The sequence below is a fragment of the Lepidochelys kempii genome, chromosome 4, assembly GCF_965140285.1.
Source record: "Lepidochelys kempii isolate rLepKem1 chromosome 4, rLepKem1.hap1, whole genome shotgun sequence".
NCBI lineage: Eukaryota > Metazoa > Chordata > Testudines > Cheloniidae > Lepidochelys > Lepidochelys kempii.
In genome coordinates, this window is record NC_136383.1 from 61,245,362 (window position 1) to 61,268,352 (window position 22,991).

The window sequence follows — 22,991 nt, forward strand, 5'->3', positions numbered from 1 at the left end:
ATCAGGGATAAATACCAGGGAGGCAGAGGAGTTATTTAAATTAAGCACCAATGTGGACATAAATACAAATGGATATAAACTAGCCATCAACAAGTTTAGACTTGAAATTAGGCAAATGTTTCTAACCATCAGAAGAATGAAGTTCTGGAACAGCCTTCCAAGGGAAGTAGTGGGGGCAAAAACCTAACTGGCCTCAAGACAGCTTATTAAAGTTACGGAGGGAATGATATGATGGGACTGCCTACAATGGCATGTGGCCCATCAGCGACTGCCAGTAGCAAAACTCCCCAATGGCTAGAGACAGGACACTAGATGGGTAGTGCTCTGAGTTACTACAGAGAATTCTTTACCCAGGTATCTGCCTGGTGGGCTTGCCCACATGCTCAGGGTCTAACTGATTGTCATATTTGGGGTCAGGAAAAGATTTTCCCCCAGGTCAGATTGGCAGAGACTGTGGGGTTTTTTTGCCTTCCTCTGCAGCATGGGACACTTGCAGGTTTAAACCAGCATAAACGGTGAATTCTCTATTATGTGATATCTTTAAACCATGATTTGAGGACTTCAGTAACTCAGCCAGAGTGGATGGATGAGGTTCTGTGGCCTGCAATATGCAGGAGGTCAGACTAGATGATCATGATGGTCCCTTCTGACCTTAAAATCTATGAGTTTATGTCAAGGGGCACTTTATCTTTTTCATATAGAAATGAGAACCTGACCATTTGTGAACATTATAAGATTGTATAGTACTTTTATCAGAATAGGGGTGTTACATTCTAATGCCTTGACCAGAATTCCATCTGAGATCATAAGCCTATGCAAATTTCCTCTGAAGAACCAACTGGAGATACTTTCTTCTTTACTTCCTGCACTGAACTGTGTAGTGTTGCTCTGCACCTCTAAACAGAAGCTGTATTCCCCCAAATATGACTATATATATTTTTTGGTTGAGGTTAGGGATGTTGTTCTGGATTTTCAAACCTGCCTGTTTGCTTTTGAGAGGGTAAGAGTTTAAACATTTTAATGCCAGCATAATTCTATGGCTTATATGTTAAATGAAGGGGGGAAGCTTTTTACTGTAAGCGTAGATAATTTTCTAACATCAGTCTGAAGACAACATATTACTAAGGTACATTTTATTACTGTGTAAGTGCTGTGTTTTGGCAAACTTGATCAGTGCCAACACAGCTGTCACCATCCCCTCTTCAAGTTGTATATCAGCTAGGTAACTTACTTGCATATGTCATCTTCTGGGTCCTCAAGCCCAAATCTTTCATCAAAAGTAAGCTGTATCCACACATTCTCCTCTACTGCTACTAATCTCCATACCAGTACAGTGTTGCGTGGGTAAGCGTGTGGGAACTTGGGACTGTGAATACTTCCATTAGTAGACACAGTAATAATCTTCTCATGCTGGGGATCTTGTACTCCTATAGCAGAGAGACATACACAAAACCAGATATAGTTAAGTCTTTATTATTTTTTTGCAACAGTTTGTTTCCTGCACAATCAAAGGCTTTTATTTTGTTTTAGGGTTTTTTTGGGGGGGCGGGAAAGGGTGGGCAAGGATTGCTCGATCTAGGAAGATTTATATAAAAACAACATAGCAGACTGCAGAAGAAAATACATATTTACCTTTTTGGCTTCTAAGTAAAATTTTCAGATCTAGATCCTCAGGTATGGCTGAGGAGAGCACAGTGAAACTCAGGAGAGGGACATCTGCAGCAGGTGCTCCCCGATCCCAGGCAAGCTGTGTGCCAGGACAGTCCCCTGGCAAAAATTAAAGCAGCCACAAGGACTATTTAAACTGTTCAGGTTGCCAATGGCCCGTATAGGTCATTACAACAACCAAGGGTCACTGAAGTTTAGGAAAGCCCTGGTTATGCCTGCCACAGGAAAAAGGATGATGTTGGAGCAGTTATACTGACTCCACCCCAACAGAGGTTATCCCTAAATTGGTGGTTTCTTCTTGTGGCTGACTAAGCTGGCTTTAGGGCTGTCCAAACACAGGGAAGACTCTGGGTCATAGTTTTAGAAGGTTACTAAATGTGTGAAGCAAGACATTTATGGATGAATTTAGAGCAGCATATTACCCTTACATGATGGCGAACCCTCCTCGTAGGGGGTCATTGCCTCAAAATCTTAACAGGTGTCAGCCTATCATAAAACACTGGAAACTGAAATGCTTGCCTTACCATAAGACAGCATTTGAACCATGAAATGAATAAACCACCAACTATCTTTGCCCTTTAAAGCACACAACAACCAAACCCTACTGCAAAGATTACCTACTTCAAGTTGGGAACTAACTACTATAAGGAATCACAGGAAGAAAAAACATTTTTTCACTGGACAGCGGTGATGTACACACACACACATTATTACAATATTTAGTCAAATCTTATTTCTAAGGGTCCGAAATTCACATAAATTCACATTCAGTAGTTAGACATTAGTTTGTAACAAGTTAGTAACTGCAAAGAGATGCTGACAAAACTGGATAGATTTTTATGAGATACAAATATTTTTAATTTTATGAGATAGAACCCTGTAGCCCCCAAAATAGAGTTCCCAACACCTCAGATAAAGAAGAAATTTCATTAGTTATAGTAATAGGATTTCCATCCTCTGTGAACTAGCCACTGACTAGAGCAGAGGTGGGCAAACTTTTTGGCCTGAGGGCCACACTGGAGTTGCAAAACTGTATGGCGGGCCAGATAGGGAAGGTTGTGCCTCCACAAACAGCCTGCCCCTGCCTCCTATTTGCCCCCTCCCACTTCCCACCCCCTGACTGCCCCCTCAGAACCCCTGACCCATCCAAACTCCCCTGCTCCTTGTCCCCTGACCACCCCCTCCCGGGACCTCCCACCCCTAACAGCCCCCCCCCCCCCGCGGGACCCCACCCCCTATCCAACATGGTGGCATAGCTGTGAGGGAGAGGGGACAGGGGGGAGGGGCCAGGGGCCAGCCTCCCCGGCTGGGAGCTCAAGGGCCAGGCAGGACAGTCCCGCAGGCTGGATGTTTGCCCACTTCTGGACTAGAGGATGACAAAAATCACACACATAAGCAAGTATGATATCCCATCCAGTAGAGGGGAATGGTGCACATATGTACATAGTGATCATTATAGTAACTAAATTTTTCTTGTAGTTTTATACTGTGCCATACTGGTTCATGAAAATTATTTATTAATTTTGTTTCCAGAGGAATAGTCTCTTACAATTTACTATTTTATCCTATTATATTTTATTTTTATTTTTATTTAAAAATGCGAATACATATTTTCAATTATGTTGAACATTTCAAAAATGTTTACCCATTGGTTTATAGTGAAGAAAACTACAATGCAATTGTAATCCTTCTTTTAGATCCACAGCTAAATTTTGACAGCTAGAATGAATGTATTTCAGAGGGAAGAGTACAGTAATAGCATTACAATTTCAGAGGAATTAATCTGTAATTAAATATAATTTAAAGTCTGAAGGACTAAAGCCTTTTATTTGTGGTACAAGAATAGTAAATTCTCTTTCAAGTTGAATTGCTACTCGCATAAAACTGATAAAGAAAACTGTGGTTTTACTGAACATCCACACACAATTTACAGATGACTGTCAATCTTGTGTACAACTAAAATAGCACAACCTATAATAATAAAAAAGAAACAAAATGCAATGAGGAATGTCCTAATTTAGACTCTTTGTGAGTTTTTTTTGTTGGCTGAATCACAGAGCATTTCTTCAATAAGGTATAAACTGAGATTTCCACACTAAACACTGGAGCCAACAGTAATAAAGATGACATTATTAGAGATTATTATATGAGAGTGCTATTTTCAAAGTATGTAATGGCCTACTATTTTGCCTATGTCTCAACCTCGCTACTGTGGCATTCATGTCACTACATCAAGCACCACACTTTTTGAGACCATATTTAGAGGTTCATTTTCCTTTAAAATGTGCACAAAACTGCCATTAATACTAAGTTTTACAGCACACGTGAATATCCTGAGAAAACTGTGGGGTTTTGTGCCTCCCTTCTTTTCTATACTCAAGATTATCCTCTAAAGAATGCTGCAAGTTAGGAGTGAAAACTATTGGCTCATCAAAAGATTACAGCCAATTCACCAGAAATGGGCAAAAAAAAAAAATTATGGGGTAATTTAGTCAATGGAAGTTTCAGAGCCTCCATTTCCTTGAACTCATAATCTGTTTACAATGTAAAAATATATTTGCTTTAGCATACAGCCTTGTTCTATGAACACATCAACTTCTCTTGTGCATTGCTTGTTTCATTTTAAATATTTGCTCTTGCATAGTAGAATTTCTTCTCTTTCAAGAATAATATTTTATGTAACTACAAAGGCAATTGCTGTCACTGGAGAATAAAGCTTGCTATTTGTCTTTAGAGATGGTGTACTATTCCTTCTCATTCACTGTACACAAATGCATGCCAACCAGAAAAAACCTGAAAAAATAGTCTCTTCTAGCAAGACTAATTGGCTGTTCATGCGGATTCATTTCTGAAACCTCTTTTGAACAAATTGGGTGTGAAGAACAATGTCACAGGAATATTGCTAAGAATACTTAGCACCTTTCACACTGGATTTGAGCCAAAAGTATTAAAGTCACTTCACGGGGAGGACATATCATATCCTCGTTATTTTAGGGATAAATCAATCAAAATCAGCATTTAAAAGGGAGTGATCCAATTTAGTTGAGTTCATGGTTCCATCAGCATAACTTCCAAAATATTTACATTAATTCTCTATTATGCTCCATCTGCTTTTCAATTAAAAAAAAATAAGAGCAGCTTTGGACCATGTGGGCAGAAAGTTTCAATGAACGTCTTCTAACAATCAGTTTAAGGAACAGCGGGGACTGAAGCAGCTGAGGCCTCCTACTGTTTTAGTGAGAGGGAAATAACAGACAAGGTGGTTGACAATATGTTTGTTTCTGTGTGTGTGGGTGTAAAAATGTAAGAAAAATGGAAAACACATTGGTGGTTTCAGAATGGGATGGACATAGCTGTAGATCAGTGGTAAAAGAAAGTTAGATCAAAGAATTCTGTGTAGAGAAAAACTGAGATAACTAAGCCTAAGGGGTCTGTGAATATGTAGTGATGTCATTTTCACTGGTTATTGGGCAATAAAATCACAAACTTGCTGTTAGTTACAGGATGTTCCATTCTGAGAAATAGGCTCGCAGCAGTTTCCTTCAATGTGACACCAGATACTAATCATCTAATTTAAACATTTATCAAGGTAGAATGTCCACCACAGAAAAGAATAGGATTCCAAACATTCTTAAAGCACTACACTGTACTGACCCCTTAACTGAATAGGTAAAAGGGAAATAAATAATCATAATACCAGGAACCGGATCAGCCATTGTCTCTGTAAACTAAAGCTCAAATCACAAATTGGACAAGCACAATCCTGTCTCTTTCAAAGTACGATAAGTCTCTAGGTTTCAAAAGAGCAGACCTGAAGAAGAGCTCTAGGTAAGCCTAAAAGTTTGTCTGTTTCACCAACAGAAATTGGTCCAATAGAAGATATTACCTCACCCACCTTCTCTCTTTAAACAGTCTTGACACCTGTTAAAATTACAGCAAGTACTCATCCTATTCACCACTATTTCAGTTCAGAAGGATTAGATTTTATTGGTAAATATCAATAGATATTGATTTCATTGTATACACACAAACTGAAAAAAATATTTCCACCAATAATAATGTAAATTTATAGATAGACAAAGTAAGAAAAATTCTACTTGAGAACTTATTAAAGTTTGGTTTAAGGGTATTTACTTTGAATATTTTGACACTGTGATGTTTATTCTCCTTTCCCGCATAATTTTGCACAACTACAAAAATGTAAATTGATAAAGAAAATTAAAAATGTTTAAACTAAAGATTAATATCCATCAAAATTATAAAAATAAAAGAAAAAATTGAATTCTGCCAAGCCTAACTATAATCAATACTTATTTTAAAGTAAGTGCCATGATTCCCCAATAAGGTAAAAATTAAGTAAATCAAATAGAGATGTGGGGACAGGGAGAGCAGGGTAGGAGGAAAGAATGAGAGGGAGGAGCTTGGACTTTGGGAGTGCCACTGTGAGGGCAGATTCATTTAAGAGATTGTTAACATTGATCTAGAAAATTCTGCACTGCACTACCCACAAGGTACACTTCCTGTAGATAAAACAAGCTGAGAGTAAAGCTAACCATTCCTTACTTTTAACATTGACAATTATTTAAGTATTAATCTTTAACCCTTTATGAATTTCAAATACTCTCATTTGGATTACGTAAAAGAGACTTTTAGACATCCTGGGGACAGGAATAGCATCCTTCTGTATATGTTCAGCACTGCCTGGAAAATAATGCCAAGCTAAAATGTAAAGGAATCTCTCATTCTTTCATTGTATAGAGTGTGACAGAATAAAAACAACTGTGGATTAACAGAGGACGTATCATTAATTCTATTGTAGGTATAAGATATATTTCTTATAAATGTGAGTTCTGTCTCTTAAAATTTAAAAACCAAACAAACAATGCCTGTTTAGGCAAACACTTCTGGTCAGGAATAGGAAATAACAGAAATGAAGTAATTTAGCATGCCAAAAGGATTACTTCCAACACCATTCACCTGGAGGGAGGAGGGTTGCAAGCCACAGCTGTCCTTTGCCAAGGTTTTTATTTGAAATTTTCATTAAAATTTTCTTTTTTAAAAAAAATATTTTGACCAACTACACAACTCTTCAAAATTCTGAAAAGAGAAACAATGGATTTTTTATCTAATTTATTTCCTCCTTTTGATCTACTGTAATGTGAATCTATTTTCAAAAGTAAGATCTAGAGAAAAAAGGTAATAGATTTACCCCATACAATTGTTAAAAACAGATAATGACTAAGACATACAGTAAACATTTCTTAAGACATGAGAAACCTGTGAGAGAAGACATCTGGATAAATACCTTTTGGGGAGTTAGGCATGATGCCTGATTTTATACCAGACTAACACCTTCAAAGTCAAACTGGCCACAAACTAACTAAAGGGGGGTGACAAAAGACAAGAAATGGAAAACAGAAAAATGGGTCCTTGACACGCTGGGTGGGAGTGAAGAAAAGAAGAAAGGACTGAGCAAACTTTTCTCTTTCCCTACTCATTAAGTAGCTTGACTCTATTTGGTGTATTCCTACCCTCCCCGCTTCGACTGGAAGCTTAACAATACTGTTACCCCCATGCCTCCCCTGTTGTCTTTGAATGGCAAGCAGGGCTGGAAACGAGACACTCTTAGTTGCCCAGATATCACTTCTACTTGTCTAGGGTTGCCAACCCTCCAGGATTGTCCTGGAGTCTCCAGGAACCAAAGATTAATCTTTAATTAAAGATTATGTCATTTGATGAAACCTCCAGGAATATGTCCAACCAAAATTGGCAACCCTATACTTGTACCAAGTCTCTGGACAATAGGATTTTCCTCAGAGGAAGGAGTCCTATGCCTCAAAGGAAGCATCCTCTCTTCCATGCCCATATTAGACTGGTTTTGGTCCCCATCACCCAATTCAGGGTACAATATGGTCAATTCCATTGTCATCTGAAGCTGAACTGTTGAAACAAAGTATCTTCAATGCCAGAGACTGAGGAACTACAGAGACTGGAAAATTATTAACAGGCAAAGTTTAAATTAACCTCATCGGAAATCAAAAGGCTTTATCATCTCACATGTTACTGAAAGCAAATAAATGACTGAAAGCAAATAAATGACTTCTTCATCAAACTCAATATTTTTTATATGGGAATGACATGACAAACTTTTTGGCGAGGTGAAATAGTTAAGAAGAATGTGAACATAACAGATGAGAATCCTGAACATTCAGACTGAAATCCATAGGTGCAGGGGCACAGATGGGGAGAAAAAATTCTGTGCAATGGGAGGGCAAACTCAAGAATTTGTCACAAATGCAGCCTGGCCTTTTTTAAGCTCAAACTCTGCTATTGAGCCAGCCTCTTTGTATGTATAATCATCTAAACTGACAAAATACCTTCTGAATGACTGCATATTCAGATACTATATATACTGTACACATCTTGTGCTTGTTTGTACAGGTGGTCAAATAAGTGGAAGTGTATATAACTGTGGGACCACCTGATGCACTTCAAAATTAAACTTCTTGGGGATTCTTCACATCATGGAATGCAGGTCACTGAAAGCAGTGTCAGGAATCATGAGAATGTACCTTATCTCATCCCATGTTACATTTACTACAAAGCAAATCTGACCTGCTTCCTGGAGTGGGTAAGTTTTATGTCCCAACACAAATTCTGGATAGGAATGAACTTTACATGAGTATGCAAATTTCAGCTAGTCTAAATTAAAACTGTTCTGGAGTGCTCTTCACTGGCTTCTTTCTGAATTATCTGAAATGCTTTTTGAAATCTGTGGGTTTTCCTTTGACATCTCCCATCCAAGTACTGACCAAGCAAAATGTCATTAGAGGTACATTACATTAGATAGTTACCTTAGATATCTCGTATGGTGCATGAATTTTCTGAGTTAGACAGCTACGAGTCTGATGCATGCTTGCTTTCTGGGTTTTGTGTTACCTATACCCTTTTATAGAATTGCATATGCAAAATCTACAGATGACCCTCCAATTATTTTCACCCTGAGAAATGTATCTCAAAATCTGACAACCACAAGAATATGGTAAACTCACTTCCTAATTAAAAATCTTAATTAAATTAAATTGATGAAAAGGTTATAAATACTAATATATATATACACATAGCTACAACCTATAAAACTTAAAGGTTATGCAACAGTTTAATCTGCATGTATTTAGAGAACATAACATGTCCTGTTTACATTAAATATACAGAAAAAAAAACCACTTAGATTAGGACACTTAGAAAGTTGCCTATCCATGTAATGCCTCTAGGTCCATCCAGATGTTTTCAGGTTTTTTTTTCTTTGAGTGATCATGTGAATGTATTTATGGTTATAACCTCTATTGCTCCCTTTAGTAGCCTATTCCAGTTCCACACATTGCTTAACCTCGGGATAATGATATTTCTCCTGAACTTATTAACCAAGTCCTTAATGAGGTTCACAAATAAAACCCTGAAATTTGACCTTTTTGACAGACTGAAAATGCTTTATCAATTTATAGTTTTCCAAAACAAATGATTAAAGAATTTTTCCCGAGACTAAAAGAATGCCAAAAGCTCAGCACTCACAAGAAACCTTACATTACAGTACATATGTGATGAGTAAAAATGCTTGGTAAAGAAAGACAGTCTATTTGTCAATGGAGCTAGAACAATAAAATAAAATAAAAATAAATGAGGTACCTGTAAATGCAGTATCTGCTTCTCAGATAAACCAAGCCTGTCAGCTGTAAAGTTCCAGTAAGTAGATTGAGGGGAAACTTCCAGAGAGTTGGATAGAGTTTACACAGGACTGGAAGGAGATTTGGGTTATTTATTTATCCCCCATTTCTTCTTTACCTCCTCTGGCTCTTCCCCTGTTCCTCATCTTACTCTTTTATTGTAGCTGGGTGGGAGCATTACACCTGCTTACTGCCAACTGGCTCCTCTCTCTCAGTCAATCCAGGAAGAACTTCCTGCTCTGCTTAAAAACATATGGCCAGAACAAGGAGCAGAGTATACCAATCGGAGGCGTGCTCATGTCTTAAGCATTGCAAGGTATAAGAGCCTGATGGTTCTGGGCTCTCATCTCTGGCCATGTGTTTCAGGAATAAGGGTGGAAAAGGAGCAGACTGGCTGAGCAGCTCAGAAATGCCTGAGTGGGGCAAATGGGATTTAGTAGGAGACTAGACGAGATTGCCAGGAGTGAACTGTGCCAAAAGCTTGTATATTGAAGGCACAACATTGTCAATCACAGCCAAGGAGTACAAGTGCAACTCAAGAGGGGATGTTGAAACAGTGGCTGTAAGCCATTTTTTCACTCCCCTGATCCTGGTGCCAATGTCGACTGAGCCAGTCGTCAAGCCTAAACACAGCAGACCAAAAGCTGCTCTAAATTACACCATACCAATGACTTCAAAGGATTGTTGCTGCAACTGATGATTGCCAGAGCTCAGGAAAGCTCTGGCCACGCCCCCGTACTCCCAGCCATAGGAGGAGCAATGGGATGGCACAGGAATAACTAAACAGCACACAAGGATCCCACTACGTTGGGGTGATCCTCCAATGGTTGGGTACACCAGATGTAGAGCTGCTTTATCTAACAGTAGAGTGTAAAGCAGCCCAAATGCAAAGGAAATCGTGAACTAGCAGTGATCCTGAATGCTGAAGCATCCATAGCAGTAGAAAGTGATAAGAACATTAAGGAGCCATAATAATTAGTTAGTGAGAATTCCTATTGCTAAATGAAACAAAATAAGGCAATGGTCACTTAAAAATGTACTAAGAGTAACAGAACCACTAAAAATTAACTAAATTCCTAACAATGGCATTACTAAGATATCAGAGAAGGTGACTACGAACTGGGATATTTCTGATTCAGAAATATCATTTACAGGTAAACAACCCTCTTATTTCAGTAGTCCCCAATACACTGGGATCTATCTAGCAGTCCCTTATAAGAACCAGGGCTGAGGTGAAGTAGAACTCTGGTTTAGAGCCTTGGTCTTTGGTAGGAAACTGAGAAGGGAATATTAACATTTAAAATCATTAATGGTTTCACAAACTGACCATTGGAGGTTTGAAATACAGACTGAAATAATGTCTCCCTGGGGTGAGAGGATGAAATACTTGTGGATCCCATGCTGCAAGGTGCAGGCAGAGGGAATGCTATCTCTGTGGCATGTTCCTTCTGGAGTCTACAGAATCCCTTCTGTGGGACTGGAATCTACACCTCCAGCAGGCAGCTTGTCATCATCAATTCTATGGGAAATCCACATCAAGTTAATAACAGAGGGCACAAGTTAGGTGCACAAGTCCCAATGAAAGTCAGTGGAACTTGAGCACTTAAGTGCTTTTGAAAATCCCACCTGGAGTCAGGAATAACTTTTGCACACAGTCTCTCCATGCTGTAGAATTGCTCGAGAGAGGTTCTGGGGGATGTGGCAGCTGGGGGGAAGCACTCGGCAGCCTGGCTCCTTAAGGAGCCACACTCTCAGGGACCTAGAAGGGACTAGGGAGAGATAGGAGTGAGTGTAGAGCTACAGGACGTCTGGTATCCACTCTGTGATGCACAGAGATCTAAAAGATCCATGGGTTTTGGCATCTGGACACAGAGAGGGAAAGGAAAATCACCTTCCCAAGAGAATGATCAAGGAAAAAACCCCAGCAGCAGAGCCCGGTGAAGTTTCTAGTCTACTACGTGGATATATCCTGCGCTGGAGATGTGGGTCATAATCATTACTAGATACACTGATAACTTTCCTTTGATTCTAAGCCGTATAAAGAAACAAAACAAGCACAATGTTTATAACCCGTGTATGTTCTGCCAGGCCACAGTTTAGCACTCTGGATACTCCTCAAAGGAGAGGAGGGCAATTAAGCAAGAAGTTTTCATAACATGTATGTTAAGAATTTTTGCAATAAAAGTAAACTCTTTATAAGATTTGATTTCAGACCAAATTCTTTTGGAAAGTCATCTTGATCTGCAACGTCTCAACATTTTTTCCATTAGATACGTATTTCACTTTAGCCAAGTTTAGGGATTTCTTTTGATAGATGTCAGATGAGGTACAGTACTTGTGGCAATACCAGAATAAGTTCCAATTATTCTAACTTGTTTGAATGGGTATTAAATAAGAAATGTTCTCAATTGATGTGTTGCTATTGGTATAATATCAGGGGTGAAATCCTGGCCCCAGTGCAGTGGATAGCAAAACTCCCATTGACTTCAATGGGGTCAGAAATTCACCCAGATTTTATTAAACTCAAATATTTATAGGAGGAGGTTTTTGTAATAAAACTGGTACACCATCAACCTTAGTTTTTTTCAACCAATAATCCTGTAATCAGCATGATGGGAACGATTTAACAGCTTGAAAATATGCTCACCACATAAATATGTAAAATATTAAAGAGTTTTACAATACTATAATTGGAAGGCCAATCTGTTTAGTGATACCTTTTTTTCCTTACTGATGAAAAACAGCTCTTTTTAGTCACAAGAGTTCTATGGCACTTCCAACTCTTTTCCTTTAATTAATTCTTAATGACAGATTCATCAAAGGAGCTTTTGGAAACAGCATATACGAATTCTGAATCAGTGAACACATGAATAAGTTTCACCCTCCAAATAACAGTACTAACAGAAACAAATTGTTTACAAAGCTAATAATGCAAATACGGAATTAAACGCCATAGCTATATTATCTCATCATCCAGCAGCACACTGTAGAGGTCCTAAAGTGTCATATACAACTATAAGTTAATTAATTATTTTGATTTCTTAAAAATACACTCACAATTTTTGGGTGCATGTACAATAAATATATTTACAAAACTTTACTAAAAGTAAGTCACTAATTGGTCTTTGCCCAATCAGCCAATCAAAATTAAGGGAACTCTCACTTATAAGCTAACATGTCCTCAAAAGCTTATGGGAACAGACAGACATTTGCAGTGTGCCCATAAAGTCAGCAGACGTGAACTGTATCAAATCAAGGGGGGCAGGTGAAAACATTCTAGTCAAGAGTCCTCACTCCAAGTGATCCCTTCCATTTAAACTATGGGACTCTTAGTTTGACTAATTGACTTGATCTCTCTTGCTGAGGTATCAGAAGAGAAAAGGTGAGGAGGAGGTAAGGAGCTCTCAAACTATAAAGAATTTTATTGGTCAAAAATAGTATCTTGAATCACACTGGAAATGGATTTGAGATTATTACAGGTCAAAGAGCTAATGTGATATGTGTTCCCAGAGAGAAGGACTCCACAAAGTTAATGGGCAGCCACATTCTGTGCTAGCTAAAGTTTCTGAATTGTCTCTAGGGGGGTAGCCATATGAGATAGCGCACACTGCCATAACCTGATTTCAGCATGACAAAGGTGTGGATAATTAGACCATGGTCAACATCCAGAAGTATGGACTACAGTCTTCTGGCCAAATGCATATGGAATAAAACATCAAGTAGTAGCTGTGGTTCCACAGATATTAGCAGGCTGTGAACCTGTGTTATTAAAAGTGGACATACACCCCCTGTCAAAGAAGCAAAGAATAATATATGTGGGAATAGTTTATCTCTAGGCTCTGTGGAATTTAACCTGAATATATAAATTTTGTGTATGATGTACAATAGCTACACTTTCAGACATGGCTGGTTATGTTAGGTATTAGGTGTTCAGCATAAAAGATAAAGATATAGTCCTAAGCTTTTTAAAAAAAAATCCTTCCACAATATATTATTATAACGGTTGCAGTTCAAAGAGGTTTCTGAATATCTAAACATTTCATTTATGATGATTATCGATCATATATAATTAAAAAAGAAAGCATTATCCAAACCACACACAATTTTTGAAAAACACTAACTACATTTTAGCCACAAAGAGAATATGGCTGTTGAGAGCTGGTTAACAATTTTGAGTCAGAAAATTATAGTGAGGGGATAATGCATGAATAGAAATTAAAGAAAGACAACCTATTTAGTCTGGAGAAGAGAGTAACATGGGATAGGTATAGAAAATAATGTTTCGGAACATGTGTTTGGGCTCCTCTATTTACATCTTCCCATAATACAAGCATAGCTGGATACTCTGTATAGTTAGATAATATACTTAAAATGGAATTTTAAAAATTACTACATACAACAAAATTCCTCTATGGAACAAATTGCTCTAGGATATTTAGGCAAATAGCCCAAATTAAAACTAGGGATACAAGTAATATAAGAACATAGGACTGGAAGGGACCTTGTGAGTCAGCAAGTCCAGTTCCCTTTTATAACAGGAAACCGTGTCACATAATCCATTTCTTAAACTTAATGAGATCCATCTTAAAACAGTTAGGTTTCTTGCCCCCACTATGTTTACTGAAAGGCTGTTCCAGAACCTCACTCCCCTGTGTTTAGAAAACTTCTAGTTTCCAGCCTAAATTTACTCATGACCAGTTTATATCCATGTGTTCTAGAGCCAACATTGTCCTTTAGCTTAAAGAGCTCTTTTCCCTTCCTGGTGTTTGCCCTCTTGATGTATCTATAGAGAACAATCATATCCCCTCTCAGGCTTTGTTTTGCTAGGCTAAACCAGCCAAGCATCTTTAGTCTCCTAGAAAGACAGACTCTCCATTTCCCTGGTCATCCTTGTAACTCTTCTCTTCAACTGTTAAAGTTTGATTTCATCGTTCTTGAATATGCATGACCGAATTGCACAAACTGTTCTGATCAGATCTTACCAGTGTCTTGTATAATGGCATAAATACTGCTACTGGAAATAATTCATCTGATGCATCCTAGAATTGCATTTGCTTTTTTTGCAGCCATAGTCTCATAACCATCCCCTGCAATCAACTAATACACCTAAGTCTTTGTCCTCTTCTGTGTGTAACATCTATGGATGCACTAGCCAGGGGGAAAGTACAAGGGTTATCAATCCTCTTGCTTCTATGCATAAAATCTTTGGGGTCAAAAGTAATTTCCTCCTCAATGTATTGGACAAGACCATATGAATGTATATTTATATAGCTAATTTTATCCCAAAGGATATCAGAGTGCTTTACAAACTGATCTATACAACACTGCCAAAAACAGAGACAAAATAATCTACATATTTACCAAAAGTAAGAAAGGGTTTTAGCCAGGTGCTAGCATAATTATACTCATCTTATTGTTCTAAACCAGCAGCCTATTTAATTTTAAAAACAGCAAAAAATATTTTCCCTAGGAGAGACATCTAACTACGGTATGGATCAAATGAAAAATATGTACACTACTCATTTCTTCACAAAGTACGTGAAATATTCTGGAATTTGTTGGGTGGGATTTTATAAAATTCACCATTTTCACTGCATTGTCTAGCACTTCCTTCAGTTCCTCAGGCACGCATTTTGCCGCGAGGGCTTGTCTGTGGATACTGCAATGAGTCCAAGAGGTGTTTGATGCAACCTTTTTTGTTCGAGCTACAAATCTGGTATACTTCCCAGTCATTGATGTGGCCCCATCAGTGCAAATGCCTAGGCAACAAGACCAATCTATTTCCTTTTCTTGAAAATATGCATTAGTCAGATTGAAGATATCGTCTGCATTTGTATGTTCTTTCAATGGTCAGCAAAACAACAAGTCTTCTTCAACCATACCTTCATTCACATAATGTACAAACACTAGCAAAATAGACAGATTAGCAACATCAGTTGATTCATCCAACTGTATAGCATACTATGGACTATTTTTCACTCTATGTACAATTGTGGTCTCTACGTTACTTGACATGTCATTAATTCTTCATTATTGGACAAAGGTACTATGTCAATCCTTTTTGCAGACTTTTCTCCAAGCATACAATGAACTACGTCTTTGATACATGGACCAATCAAGTTTCTGCTATGGAATGGGATTCTGATGCTTTTGCTACTCAGTCGCTCACTTGGTATGACGCTTCCAGTGCATTTTTGTTATCAGTACTTGGTTTGGATAAAAAACTAGTAATGTCACTTTTCCACTCGGCGAATTTTTGCTTGAAAGTATCAACAGGCTTGTCGAGTTGTGCAGCATGCCTAGTTTCTATGTGGCACTGAAGTAGAGAAAGTTTGAGGCTGCTGTTTGCTAGATCACCACCACAAATTATGCACTGTGGTTTTAGACACTCTTGATCACCAATGCATGTAAAGACATATTTTTTATAATAATCGTCATATTTTCTTTTCTTCATAAGCAACTTTCCAGGACCATCATGATCACCTGACTTAGATTTTCCACACTTTGGACTTGACAAAACACTAGCTGATGTCAAACATTCGTTTTCTCTTTACATTGTCTTTACACTTTCTGTTTTCAGCCACTTGTCCAACACACTGAGAACGCTAACAAACAAACTAGTAAATGAGAAGATTCACTCATGTCTCACTGGAGCAAAACAGCACTCCACAGAGAATGACTGAGTATCAACTAACTGAGGGAACGTTACCGCCGCTATATTAGCTACAATGACCTTGGTTCTGGTTTGGTGCGGATGCATTTTTTTCTTCCACCATTACAGAATTTTTTTCCGAGAACCCCCTGGAACATTTCATGAACCCCAAAGGATTTCCGAACAACAGTTTGGAAACCACTGATCTAGACTGAACTACTGTAGAACACAATACAGAATTTCACCCAGTAATTTCTGCATCAAGACCATAATATCTGGTTGAGCTAGAGTGTTTCTTTTGGAAATACATTCAATCTTGATTTAAAGACTTAAAGTGATGGAAAATCACCACATCACTAGGTAAATTGTTCCAAAGGTTAATTAACTTTACTCTTTAAAAATTAAACCTTATTTCTAGCCTAAAGTTGTTTAACTCTGGTTTTTTTGCCAGTGGATCTTGTAATGCCTTTGTCTGTAAGACTAAAGATCCCTTTATTATCCAAAATCTCCCTATGTAGGTACTTTGAGTCCATTATCAAGTCACCTTTTAACATGCTCTTGAATTATGTTAACTCTAAGGTCTCAAATGCTAAAATAGGATTTCCAGCCCTCAAGTCACTCATGTAGCTCTCTTCTGAACCCTTTCCAATTTCTCAACATCTCTTTTGAAATGTACACACAAGAACTGGGCACAGTACTCCACAAATGGTCTCACTAGTATGATATATAGAGAGGTAATACCCACCTCCTTAATCCTACTCAATATTCCCCTGTTTATAACCCTAACGATTACATTAGCCTTCTGAGACACAGCATCACACTAACAGCTCATCTTTAGTTGGTTATCCACTGTGACCCCTGAGTCCTTTTCAGAGCCACTGCTTATAGGATGGAGGACTATATCCTGGAAAGTGTGACCTATGTTATTTGTTCTGAGATACATGACCTGGCATCTGTTCAAATGAACATTGTTCAAATGAACCCATCTCACCAGAGCTGACCTCTCCTTATTTATCTCCACAAATGTGTGTCATCTGGAAACTTTACCAGCAATGACTTTATATTTACTTTGTGATCATTGATAAAGATATTGAATAGCAGTGGACCAAGAAAAGATCACTGCAGGACCCCCTAGAAACATCCCCACTAGAAGATGTTTCCCTGTTTACAATTATTTTTTGAGATCTTTCAATTAACCAGTTTTTAAATCCATTGAATATGGGCTACATTGACTTTGTGATTTTTTTTTAAATCAAAATGTCATGTGGATCTAAGTCAAATGCCTTACAAAAATGCAAGTTTATGAAATCAACAGTTACATTTATCAACCAAAAACTGTAATCTCATGAAAAACATTAAATTAATTTGACAAGACCTATTACTCATAAAACCACGTAGATTTGCATTAATTATACTTCCTTTAATTCTTTACTGATTGCATCCAGTATCAGCCTTCCTTTGATATTGCTCAAGTTCAATGTTAGGATAAATGTCCTATAGTTACCCAGGTTATCCCTATTACCCTTTTTAAAGACAGGAACATTAGCTTTTTTCCAGAGTTCTTGAACTTTGACACATTAATGTTGATTTTTAACAAATCTTAAAATAGTGGGAAAGAGCTTCTTGGCCAATTCCTTTACAACTCTTGAGTACAAGTAAGCATTGCAAGCTAAGTCAGGCCCCTCATTAGTCTTAGGTCATATCATTTCTCTGAGCAAAGAAGCCGCTATTATAGTGAAGAGGTCTGATTCACCACTGTTTCTCTCTAAATTTATGCCAAACACTTGAATCCAGCTAAATGGAGCTCAGGTTAGGACCCAAAAGCATCTGGTTCACCACTTTTATACTTCCTTACTCACCATGGTTGCTGCAGGGTGATTTGTCCACCAGAATAAGTTAGAGCAGCCCCACAGACACTCCATCCTATGTCAGTTGTAATGGTCCTCTACGGAGCATTATGCTAGTTGAGGAGAACTGGTGTGCAGCATGTTCCAGGTAGATGCCCTCCTTGTCTCATCACACCCCTGGCAACATCCCACCATTACAGAAATCCTCAGCGCCTATTTAGGGCAGCTTTATAGCCCCTTTCTGCCACCTGAGCAGGGAGATCCGGCCCACTGATTTCATGGGAGCGACACTGGCATAAGCTTGGAGTAACACAATAGTGAATCAGGCCAGTAGGAGTCAAAGTTCATCATGCCACATTACATGTGTCTGAAATTTAGAAAGTAAACCAGTCTCACAACTGCATGATGTTTTCATAGACCTGGAATCAATATATTCAGAGTGACCTTTATTTTAAGGTAAGAGTAATTGTATGATGGATATTTTTTTTCGCTAAACTATGAACTAATGTTACAAAGGTATCAAAATGTATTGTAAACAGAAGATCAGCATCTCTCCTCCACCAATGAATTGTAAATTGGATTTGTTCTATTAAGACAAAGTTTTGTGTGGCATGGCAACAAGTCATTCAGAGGAACAGGATATCTTTCATCAATACCATATCTTAGTCCACATTTAATTTACAACTTTATATGCTGAACATTTAAGAAGGCATATATTAATGGTTTAAACACTGGCAGAGGAACATGATGTTAGTTCAAATGCAAACAAAAAGTGGGAACAACAAGCCGTCAGGACGGTGACCTCCCAGTGTTTAGAGTTAACAAAAATTAACATTCACAATTTAATCCAGCACCCTAATTAACAGGGCTTTTGAATTAGACAGCAATAAAACACCTATAAATATCTTGAGTACTTGGTGACTGAAGAGGAAAAGAAAGTAAATAATTGTCAGACTTCTTAGTTCATCACTGCATACTTCTAGCAATAGCCGAAATGTCTAGTAATTTTTTATGGCCTCTCATTTTGTTTACATCGTCCACCATGGCACTGTATGAAAAAGAATGATTCAAGAATACTTCAAAAAGTTTGAGATTGATCTGAAACAATGATTATATTCAGTTCCTGTTGAGATTTGAACCAAATTAATTTCTTTTTATTTCCCAAATACCATAGTCTGAGTTAATTTTATGAAAATCTTGCATAATAAAAAAATAAAAGCAGCTGTTTAAAGTTGAAGCGTCAGTTAAGGCACATTAAAGTAAGGTATTATCTGCACATCAGATCCTGGCTCCTGGAAAGATATATGAAGTGCTGGATGCCAAATGTTGTCTGTCTCCACTATGAACTTGAAAATAGGGACAAGGATTCCTGAGTGCAAAGCTAGTATCAGTGGGTTTTTTGTTGTTGTTGTTGTTGTCTTTAAGAAATGTAGTTGTTAAAATATTTTTAATGCTAATAAATATAGTGCAATGTTTTTGGAGGCTGTGAAAGCAGATAGGCTGAATAAATGATATTCCTGTAAAATCTGTTTTCATGACTCAGCATATTTTAGTCCTGTATGAATACTCACTTCCCATTGATCTGGTTTCACTGAAATTCTTTGACTATTCTCTTGCATGTGGTGTTTAAAATGGCACTGACTGCCTACAGTGACAGAATAATGGAACAACACTGTTTTTGACAGTATACTCTAAACAGATTATTCTGCATGGTGACACTGCATAGAACTTTTAATGAGGACATTATAGGTTCAATGCTGCAAACAAACACTTTACCCAAGTAATTTTACCCAGAGTATTTCCACTGACTTCATATTGACTTTGACAGTAGAGAACCCTGAAACTTAGCAATATACTTTACAAGCATTTATGTAAACATTTACTTATTTCTTGTTTACCTAAATAGCTATGCCGGCTGAAAATGTGTTATTTCATCTATAGGTAGTCAAAAAACTATAATCCACCCTATCACACTTGTGTTTGACATATTAATCTCTTTCGGGCTTAATGAATGAAGCCACCAATCTTTGGTGTGTGTACTTGTGTGAGGGGTAGTGGTTCCCAATGTAGCAGCCACTTACTTACCAATGCAGGCTTTTGACAGCACACGACCCAGCTCTTTGCTCTTAGCCCTTGTTTCCCTATGCTTAAATATGGATTTAACTGCCTTGGTTTAGGCAACCAAGTTTAAAAACATTGGCCACTATGCAAGTAGATTCTGTTTTCTAAAGTATAAAATACATTAAGTGTTGGGTTACTGAAATGGTTGGGAGGATGGGTGTGTGAGAGAGAGGGGGAGAGAGAGAATTTCCCTAAACTGTCCCAAAATGAAACAGTAGTTTTCAGAGGGCCCTTTTTCAATATATAAGGACAAACCGCAGGGGGACGATGATTGAAAGACAACAGATCTATGACACAAAGAGATGAAAAAACAGATTTTGTTTGAATAGGTTACTTGTTCTTACAACCCCTGCCCCCTTTCCCCCAAATACTGGTAAATCTAGATTTACCAATATATGTTAAGAGATACTTCCTTCCCCATCACACTGCCCTTATTAACATTCTAATTTCAACCAATGCCATTAAAAAACTAGTCTAGAGGGAAATAAACGAATTATCTCTTTAAATTGTATCTTTCTAAATATACAGATGATATAGCTGATCTCTATCTCCCTTTGCACTGGGGTTTTAGTACATAGTACTCTGCGTTAATTATTTGTGTGATTAACAGCTACTGGCCAAGATTTTCAGACATAATTCGTGATTTTGGGTTCCTCCATGTTTAGGTACCTAACTTAATCATCTTAAAGGGACCTGGTTTTCCGAGGGTGGATGCTCAGCTTGTTCTGAAAGCCAGACCCCTTTAAGGTGACTCAAGTCAGGCACCCCAAAATTGGAGCACCTAAAATCACTACTTCTGCCTGAAAATCTTGACCAGTCTATGATTAATGTTGCTTAACTGTTTCCACTCCAGCTGTATTTTCAGTCACTCATACCTTTCTGAAAACATTCATATTTCAAGCTGATATTTTCCAGAACTGGTCTCTGCCCAAAAGTCAACTGTTTGGGAAAGTTTGAAGAAAAACACTTTAGCCATTTTTAATCATGAGGCTTGAAGGGGGCATAATCTTTTCCCCATATAAAAATAGATGATTCCTCTTTTGAACATGTTTAACAGCATACAAGGGGTTCGAAAGATGAAATATGGGACCTATGGAAGAAAGTGCTTATACAAATCAACTAAGTTTTCAACTAAGGCCCTGTTCTTGTATCAGGATCTGCTGAGACAGACCCCTGCACCAATCTGGATTCATATTGAAGGTTCACTTATGTGGATTCGCACAGGAATCAAACCCGACTCCTCTCCTGTTGTACTTCTAAGCTGAAGCCACTTGGGTGAAGATCATGTGACAATAAGGGTTGCAACTCAATCTGGACAAGATGGAGAAGATGTATTCATCAGGGTGATGTGCTTTCAGAGACCAACACAATCTTTAAATTGCTCCATCAATTAAGGGTATATGCCAGATTGTAGTCAAAGAAGTCTGCAGCCTAGATGGTCTTTCTACACTCCTCTCTATTCCAGATTGCATCAGTTACAAGAACCACATGCTTTCATCTATGGCTGACAAAAAAATCTGCATGCACTTTTCCATAGAAGAGAATCTTGCCTTAAACATCTATGCTTTTGTGATATGTCTTCTTGATTGCTCATATGGGCTCTTTCTGGGATTGTCTGTGAAAGCAACTTGTAAACTCCAGTTAGCCCATAATGCAGACATTTCTTGTCCCGTGTCTCGGTGGGCTGGTAATAAGAGTACAGCATAATCATGCTCTGCTCTGCACTCACTCAGAACTACTTGTGTAAAATTCAGTGTCACTATACACAAAGTCATCAACACCCTAAATTCAGGTTAATTTAAATTTTAGAGTCTCCAACCACAAATGGTATACGACTGTCAGAAATGCTGGAATGCACTGCATGAAGGGAAATCTTAGCAGGGGCTAAGGCAGGACATTCTCAGTGCACCCAACGCGCTCCAACCAGCCCCCAGGCATAGGGTGGCACAAAAGCTGTGGCTGGGCAGGTGAGAAGGTAGAGATGGTGGGAAAACTGGGAAGTTCCTTTCTCACCTCCTCCCTTTTCTTCCCCCCCGACCGCCCTCTGGGTTGGGAGGGTATGTAGGGCACTGGGCTTACAGGGACTACTTAGGTGGGAAGCTGGGAGTCTGGGATCACTTCTAGCTCCTCCTTCTCTACTCAGATCCAGGAGGGGGAGCAGCAAGATTGCCTGCCTGCCTGCCTGCAGTGCAGTATCACAGCAGCCCCAGGAGGCCTAGTGAACCTGCAGCCCAGCTGAATAAATGACATCTCAGCTGATCTGAGTGTTTTTATGACAGAGGTGCCAAAGATCATTCATCTCATGTGATATTCTCACATTTGGCAACACTGTGATACTGCACCCACATCTTTGAGAGCGGCTTCCCAGAAATGCTGTTAAGATTAAGCCTTGCCACATTTAAAGTTGTTAGACTCTTGCTAGGCCTTTGCCCTGGATTCTTTGACTGATCTGATCTAATCTAAGTATAGACTGACCTCAATTGACCAGCCAGATCACTTTGCATTCTCAGTCTTAAATCTCTAGGTGGTGTGGAAGTATACTACGCTAATCATATACTAATATAAGCCATGCAAAGTGACCTGCAGTGGTAGGTGCCTTATAAATGCATTTATGTATCACTTTACACATAAAATAATGTTACCAAAATAGTTCTTATGGGATCCTGACATTAATTGCCTGTAATTGGAGATGTGTGAAGCCCACTGCAGGTGGGGCTGAAAATCAATCCGTTCCTTAACTACTAGAAAGCAAGTTTCAATGCCAAACATACAATAAGGGTTCAAGATTTCCTCCCACCACTTATACATATGCAGCAAGGATCATTCAAAGAACCCTTATGAGACTACTGTAGCAGAATATAGAGAGAGCCTTCCTCCATCTGTCTTCTATTTACTGGACAGGAATGGCAAACTGCAGTCACTGGGAGCTGCAAGCGGTCATACCTAAGGACACTGAGGTAAACAAAGCGTCTCACGGCC

General features: G+C 38.4%; 1 protein-coding gene across 1 annotated transcript in view; it reads right to left on the minus strand.

Moving 5' to 3' along the window:
• Positions 1-22,991, minus strand: part of PDGFC (platelet derived growth factor C) — a 249,535-nt gene that overhangs the window by 108,211 nt on the left and 118,333 nt on the right. The window contains exon 2 of the mRNA XM_073341444.2: positions 1,232-1,427. Coding sequence (XP_073197545.1) covers positions 1,232-1,427 — 196 coding nt within the window. The remainder of the gene's footprint in view (positions 1-1,231; positions 1,428-22,991) is intronic.